General features: G+C 33.9%; 1 protein-coding gene across 1 annotated transcript; it reads left to right on the top strand.

Moving 5' to 3' along the window:
- Nucleotides 1-40: 40 nt before the first annotated feature.
- On the top strand, nt 41-7,021 carry LOC117332894 (malate dehydrogenase, mitochondrial-like). Its single transcript, XM_033891957.1, has 8 exons — nt 41-200; nt 2,734-2,986; nt 3,525-3,634; nt 3,982-4,110; nt 4,534-4,638; nt 5,310-5,381; nt 5,669-5,821; nt 6,300-7,021. The coding sequence occupies exons 1-8, from the start codon at nt 129-131 to the stop codon at nt 6,432-6,434; spliced, it is 1,029 nt and encodes a 342-aa protein (XP_033747848.1). The 5' UTR covers nt 41-128; the 3' UTR covers nt 6,435-7,021.
- Nucleotides 7,022-8,669: the final 1,648 nt, after the last annotated feature.

Genomic DNA, 8,669 nt, shown 5'->3' with positions numbered 1-8,669 from the left:
TGCAAACACAATTCTTTCTCAAGGTCAAATATTCCGGATGGACGGTAAATTAAATTAGACACGACCTGTCATTGAGGCCATCTTGGAATTTTGGAGAGGACACCGGCACCTGAAACAACTACACAAACATGTTTTCCAGACTTGCAAGACCAGCTCTTTCAAAATGCATATCACAGAGGACATTCACTACATCATTAAAGGTATGTTTGATACATGACAATTATTTAAATAATTTAGATTACGGTTTGTCTAAACCTAGATCTGTGCAAGTCATTACAAAGCAAACACAGCTGAGCATGTGTCACCATCGGCCGGTTAAAAGTGATGTGTAGCATCCACAGTTGTATTTTTTTTCATCGCTGGTTATATCTCGAATGCAACACTTAAAACAAGTTTTTGTCCCAATCAGATTTAAATACATTTATTGAAATTACTGACAAGCGGAAGAACTCTCAGTCTATTTGGACCGACTTGGTAATCACGTTCAGGCCACATGTTAACTTGTTTCGAATGACTTCTACGTATACTCTGTCTGTAAAAAGTTGTTGGAGAAACAGAGAAAGGCCTATATTTTCGTTTCTTGCAATTTAGTAATTACACTCATGTTTTTTTACTTACGTTTTTTATTGTCAAATACACACATATAATTATATGATAAATTTTAACTTGTCGTAGAGGTATTGATGTACAAGTACTTGTGGCCTTGACCCGGTTTTCGAATGACAGACTGTCACTCATATTTGACAATGACGAGGGTTGAAACTATACTGGTCGCAGTCGGCAAAATAATATCCGATAGAAAAAGAGCCGACCAGCGGCCTCTTATGTTATAGGAGTAACACATGGTATGCTTATTCAACAAGGCATATACATGCATGCTATCTTTTGATACTGTTACAATTCAATTGTGTTTCCAGAATTCTCAGGTAAAAAATTCTTCCTTAAATTCTGTAATGCTGAAAATTGAAGTTAAGGAATTACTATTGATGAAACCAGGACCAGGTTTGATTTCCTGTCTGTCAAGAGTCTGGTATTTGCATTTTCTCTCCACCTCTAGTTCTTGGTAAAAATCTATGACTTTAAGAGTTTTCGAAATCATTCATAGCAATTCTCAGGATCGATTTGAAATAATTTATGATAATAAGCATATGCATGGTCCTAATCTTATTTGCTTGCTGAGAGGAAATGAATTCATGGCTGGGCGGGGGACTTTTGTTGTTTTACCCCAGGCGTCTGCTGCATCTTTAGACAGCTTGCTTTTTTGGTATTTCACATGTAACATCAGCCTTGTCACAATTAAAGACTTTTCCATCGGTTACATTTGTGGACTTGCTGACCTTGACCAAAACCATTGACCTATTTCTAAAAAAAACTTTAACCTTGACCACAGAATGTTAACTTTGCAAGATAGGGCTTTCATATTTCACATGTGTTTTCCATATGTGACAAGACCTTTCTATTGGATTCTACTGACCTTGACTTTGACATTTGACCTACTTTAAAAAAAACTAATTCTGAATTTCAGCCCACTCAGCTACTTACCTAGTTATCAGCATGCCCCAATATGTATAGCTGTACATGATTCACGCATCTCAGTGATTTTTTTAACATTTTGATTCAAAGTGCCCATGCCCTTTTTCATTCGGAATTTTACAGAGGTAAAAAAATCACTGCATCTAAACTATCATGCATTCACAAATGCTCGATATAAAAACAGAAAACATGAGTTAAAAAGCATTTAATAATCACAATTGTCTGAAGAAAATACAATTTTATTATGAGGGGAAGTCGAGGCGTTTTGGGAACGTTAATGGGCCCCATTTCCAATTGGAATTATTTCATTTAATAGCCAAATTCACCAATTTTGCAGTTTACTACTGCTTGTACAAACATTTTTCTTTTCACCAATTTTCTTCCCAAAATGAGACAAAAAGGCCACATCCCAAACCGATGAGAAAAAGCCCTGCAAAGTCTTCGTGATCATTCAATGAGCCAGTTACTACTGTCAGGAATCCTATAATTTGATTGGCTGATGACAACTCATGATCACAGATCTAGGTTATTTCCTAACCTGAATAATGTTTCTCACTATTTCAGGTGCAATCATCACTGCAGATGGTACTGCTTATATCAATCAAAAACATGGAGCCGTCCATGAAAGCAAAATGTTCACTCATCAATATCAGATCAATTGAAAATTAAGTAGAATTGAATTATAAAGTAATTCAACATTTATAATTCAAGATTTGAGGGGAAAACAATCTTTGTAAAACATATACTAACGGTAACCCAATGGGCTAATATTTACAGTAGCTAGGTAGAAAAAAAAAACTATTTTATTCCTAGTGTCAATAATTTCTATGTTCAATTGAAGTTGATTAATCTAGCACTTTTATAATTACAACTGTAAATTAATTGATCGCTACATAAGTACAAATAAGTAAGGTAAATGATACACAAATTTTTGCTAGTATCCCTGAAATTTGTGTGCCCCTGAAATTTTCAGAGGAGAGGTACACTTTACCCCTGACAAGATCAAGTAATGGGGATGGGGCATGCTGAGTTATGCTGTCTTCTGACAACGCTCTGTACATATACAAACTTTAACCCAGGAAGAAATTTCCTGAAATCATTAACTATTTATCTAATTGCATTGATATTGAATTAATCCTAGGTTTATATCAGTATTTATATCACATTGGTAATTGTGTTGACATTTCTTTATAAATACAGAGCAATGCCAAAGTAGCAGTGTTGGGAGCCAGTGGAGGAATAGGACAACCCCTATCCCTCCTACTCAAAACCTCACCAGCGATCACCCAACTGTCCCTCTATGATATTGCTCACACACCCGGAGTAGCTGCTGACCTCAGTCACATCGAAACACCTGCAAAAGTCTCGGGCTATATGGGTCCAGATGAACTTGATGCATGTTTAGAAGGGGCCGATCTGGTGCTCATACCTGCCGGTGTACCAAGAAAGCCAGGTGAGAACCATCAATTGGGTTTGAAGCAAGCAGTTACCTCACACACCTTATCTCCCTTGCTTTATGTTTGAATTATCTCCCTTGTGTGTTCACCTTGGACCTGTATGTTTATGCGGACAAATCGGTTGGTAAGTTTTTAAATGTAATATTTCAAACATGTATCTTGACGTACCTGCAAGTGTTAATATATGCCTTGTAAGTCTTTATCAAGGCTTGTCTGAAAACAATACATAATCACCAGGTCCGTCTAGATCTTTATTTCATAAACGGACAACACTAGTCCAACCATTTGGACTGCAAAACTGAAAATGGCCATACTTAACCTGATGATTTTATTATCAGTATCAATGCAAATGAACTAATAAGCAATTATTAGGTGGGGTGGGGGATTCTGCATTTACTAAACTAAAATAGAAACACTTCTTTGACACCTTTTATTATTAACAGTAAAAGCTGTTACAAATTTTGTATCCATAACAAAGCTAAGCAGATAATACATTACATTATTGCTGATTGAAAAAGATTTCTTCTTTCACAGGAATGACAAGAGATGATTTATTTAACACAAATGCTAGCATCGTGCTCAATCTAGCAAAAGCATGTGCGAGAGTATGTCCACAAGCCATGCTTGGTATCATCACAAATCCGGTAAGACTTCCAACATTACATATTGTCACTCAGATCTATCTGAATCCTTTATGATAATACATCTGTATGCATATATTCCAAGGTTAGTTGATTGAATAGCATCTATCTGATGTGGTTCTTGTATATGTCCAATTACGAAGCATGGTCAAGTACACTTAACTGTACATTTTTGTAGCGCCACACTTTGACAAAACGGAGAGAGAAAAAAAAGCATGTGTTGTAATAATGTTAGACAAAATCAGAGAGAAAAAATGCATTTAAATATATATGGTATAAAGTAAAAGGGTTTTTCATGATTTGTAAAAGAAATGCCTTTCAAATGATCAAACTATTGCTCTTTATTTCAGGTGAACTCAACAGTTCCAATTGCTGCAGAGGTGTACAAAAAGATGAATGTGAATGGTTGGGAAAACCGCTTGTTTGGGGTAACAACATTAGATGCAGTTAGGGCTAACACCTTCATTGCCGAGGCCAGGGTTAGTAAATAAGCACTTACTCGTGTTTCCTATTTCCTTTTATGATAAAACATTTTTTATAAAATAGAACAAATCTTTTGAATGTAAAAGAATTTAATATAAAGATATACCTAGATAATTTGGTATAACAATAAAAGTTCACTTAATATTTCTTGGAAACAGTTGGTCCTGAGTGATGACTTTCAGGTTATGTGAAATCTTGTTGAATAAATAAATACGCTTAAGTATCTTTATGACACCAACTAACTAATAACATAGTTTATTGATTTGTGAAGATGTAGTAAGAAGATCCTCAACCATTTACCCGTGTTTTTGGACTTGCAATCATTCCACTTGGTAGCTTTTCAAGCTCCGTTTATGACAGAGCTGTCCAGACTATTTGCTTAAAAATATTCTGTAACCTGATATTTTTTGGGTTTTCAGGGACTTGATGTATCCCACATGAGTGTGCCAGTCATTGGAGGTCACAGTGGTGTAACCATTATACCACTTATATCACAGGCTACACCAGCTGTTTCATTTCCTCCCGTGAGTTACTTGGTCCTCTTTACTTTAGTCAAGATCTAATCAATCAATCTATAGAGTTGAGAAATGGCAAAATTGGATATTTTCCTCAAAAATCTCAGAACCAGTTTTTATCTGATGCAAACTAGTTGAATTACATTTTCAACTCATAAACTGAAAAAGTTTTAAATCATCTTTTGATACATGTACGTGTTTTGTGAAATAAAAGTACTTGTTCTTACATTGATCAATCACCCTTTGCAATTTTATGAAATATAAATTGTATTCCTTGTTAACAGGGCTTTTTCTGGGAGCTTTTTGGGGCCGTTAATGGGCCCCATTCCTAATTGAAATTATTTCATATTTAAGCCAAATTACCAAAATTTGTAGCTTACTCCTGAAAAAAAACTTTCCCAATTCACCAATTTTCTTCCCAAAATGAGACCAAAAGGCCCTTTGTCAAACTAGAGAGAAAAAGTCCTGTTGTAGGTTATTTATATGAATGTTTTTTCTTGCAGAAATCATAAAAAAAAAAACAACTCTTGAGTTTATAGCAGAAATAAATCTATTTAAATTCTTAGGAAATATATAAATGGTTGGATAAATCAGATACGTGTATATTGAAGAATCAATATTAGATGTTGGATTTTATTAAATTGAGGTTATGAAAGTTTCCTGTATTACATCTATTGCAGGAGGAACGCCAAGCATTAACTGTCAGAATACAGAATGCTGGTACTGAAGTTGTGGAAGCCAAGGCTGGCGCTGTAAGTTACCTCCCCTTTTACTTAATGAAAAAAGTCTGACATTATTGTACTGAAGGAGAAAAATAGTACTAACTGGTAACTGGATATATCTTTTTTTTAAACAAAAGTATTCATGCATTTGAAGACAATGCACAATTCAACTTGTACACTGAAATTAAATGGACTTCCTACTCTTAATCATAAATTTGGTAAAAATATTCTGCATTTTGTGCTTTGTTGTAACTATGGCAAAATATGGTTTCATTTTCATATTTTATCAAAATGAAAAAACAAAATTTGTCCTACAGGGATCAGCCACATTGTCCATGGCCTTTGCTGCAGCCAGGTTTGCAGGAAAGGTCCTTGAAGCTTTGGCTGGTGGAGAAGGACAGGTGGAGTGTGCTTTTGTCAAGTCAAATGAGACAGATTCAAGTTACTTTGCTACTCCTATCCTGCTCGGGGTAAGAATTTTGCAAAATTGTGGACAATTCAAAACAAGTGTATCTTCTCATAAAATGGCACCTACATGTTGAATTTAATACTTGTTTTTAACCCCAATGTTAATGAATTTTATGGACATTTTTGAAAGGCACAGAACCGCTTCTGAATTATTTTATTATAGTTAGGGGAGATAACTCAAATGACATGTATATAATTTTATATCTCACCATCAGAGTATGTAGACAAAAATCCATGACTTGAACATGAATCTTAAGATAGAATCTGGGTTTTATTAACATTAGGATAAACATAATCTAAGCTTATGTCAATAATTGTAACTGTAAATCCTTTTGCCAATACATTTCATTTTGTATTATTAGATGACGATCAGAAAAAAAGAAATATTGAAAATCACTTAATTATTAGTTTATCTTGAGAAAGCAATATTTTAATATTTATTTTTAGTTATGATAAAGCTGAAATATTATGTGTTTTCAGAAAAATGGTATCGAAAGCAACTTAGGAGTTGGTAAGATGATTGAATATGAAATTGAACTTGCCAGTGCAGCTAAAGGGGAACTCCAAGCCAACATTAAAAAGGGAGAGGAATTTGTAGCAGAAAACTGGTCTTAAAAGTCTCCCAGTATGTGCAGCATAGACAATTTGTTTAAAGGACAGACTGCAAATTTATTATCTAAGTGCAACAACACTTAACAACAGTGCTATAATATCATTCAGTGGTGCAAAATACAGTGCTGTATTAATACCAAGTACTCTTTTCCATATTAATGATGAGGACAGCTAGACTGGAAAATACATACTCAGTTTGATATATTTCAAATGATATATTGTATGGCATTACAGCATAAAACATTGACTAGTAATTCATACTGGAAAAGTACATGATGATGGCTCGAAAAACAGCAGATCAATTGTTGACAATACAATGAATGCCAATTTTGTTCTGTAAAGGGATGGCATTCTCATTATTTTGTGTTTCCTTATATCAGTAAAACAGATTAGTTACCTTGTTTTTTGGTTGTTTTCCAACTTTGGAAAATTGTTGGCTACAGTTTGTTAGACAGTGTGAATATAGTATTTCCTTTCTGAGAGGAACTGTTTTATTTTTTGTAATGTTATTAGACATATGAAATTGAGTATGGTGATGACCTTGGGATATTACTGCCATGTGATTTAAATTAAAACATTTTTCCATGCAGTATCAGATTTCTGTTTTTATTCTTTAAACTTCTTGAATGGGCTACTGTTAAAAGGTAAATTTAGCACTCCAGGAGGGAGGTGAAAACATTCTAAAAAATTATAATTGGGCTTCTTGCAGTTTCTGTTACTATTTTCTGTGGCAGACATTGTGGTGTGTCAATCCATCATAGAGCTGATCTGTTAAAATTATGATATGTATTAAAATTTCTGAATACAAAAAAGTAAGTACATTTACATTAAATCGCATTTGGTAAATAATTTCAGCCATGTTACCAAGGAGACACTTGAAAATAAAGAAAATGATTTAATTTAATATTTTTGCAATCTTAAAACCTATGAAAATCATTTCTTAGGGTAATAAATATAAACAACAAAGAACGCTATTAACATGTACTAACATATATAGGCTAACATTGAAGTTATTTTTAGTTCGTCTCTTCGAAGAAGAGTGAGAGCTTATGTTGTCACTCCGGCATCAGCATTGGTTTTTCAAATGTTAAGTTTTTGGTGCAAGTATTGAAAGGCATAGTAATTTATGGTAATATGGTCCCTGTGCGGATTAAACTAGCCCCTGCTGGAGTGAAACTAAACGATTTTTTGGGAAAAAAACATATTTTGGAATTTTTTGGACTTAGCATATTTCTGCATTAAGTTTTCGGTGCAAGTGTTGAAACGTATGAATACATCACTTTATAATTGTACTAGGGTGCTGATATTTGGCAATAGAGTCCCTCTGGAGTTAAACTATCCCCTGTCGGAGTTAAACTTAAAGATTTAAAAAAAAAAAACCCTGATTTTTCAATTTTTGGACAGAATATTTCTGCATTAAGTTTATGTTGCAAGTGTTAAAAGGTTTTAATAGATAATTTTTTAATTGTACTAGGGTGCTGATATTTGGCAATAGAGTCCCTATGGAGTAAGACTATCCCTTCCTGGAGTAAAACTAAAAAAAAATCTGGGTTTTTTTTTGTTTTTAAATCTTTGGACTTAGATCATTTTTGTAAGTTTATGTTGCGAGTGTTGAAAGGCATAGTAATGCATGGTATTAGGTTCCCTTTAGTGGCTAATCTATCCCTTGTCGGAGTTAAACTGCAAGAATTTTGAGGGGGGGGGGAAAAACAGATTTTTTAAGTGTTGAAAGCTATTAACACATTACTTTATGATTGTACTAGGGTGCTGATATTTGGTAAAAGAGTCCCTTTTGGAGTTACACTATCCCTTCTTGGAGTGAAACTGAAAAACACCAATGTGAACATGTTCACAGACAATTTATATACTGGTCCACATTTTTCAAGGGAGACAATTCTCATTAGGAAAAAATAGAAGAAATAGGTCCAAAAGCAATTACATTTGTAGTTAATATTTTTATTAAATCTACAACAGCATAGCTTGTCTCCAGAATGTTTGTCAATAAATAATTTACATATATATATAAATTGGTATGGCTTTGAAAATTGCATGAATACACAAAACACAATCTGATAAAGTAAACAATATAAATATTATTAATGCAATTTGCGAAACCATACCAATCAATATATTTTCATTATTTATTGACAAACATTTGCGAGACGAGCTATGGTGTTCTCCAACAGCTCTTGTTAGCTTTCCTATGACCATGGGAATGTTTGCTGTGGTGTTTCACTA

The sequence above is a fragment of the Pecten maximus genome, chromosome 8 (genome assembly GCF_902652985.1).
Source record: "Pecten maximus chromosome 8, xPecMax1.1, whole genome shotgun sequence".
NCBI classification, from domain to species: domain Eukaryota; kingdom Metazoa; phylum Mollusca; class Bivalvia; order Pectinida; family Pectinidae; genus Pecten; species Pecten maximus.
This window is presented reverse-complemented; position numbering and strand designations above follow the sequence as displayed.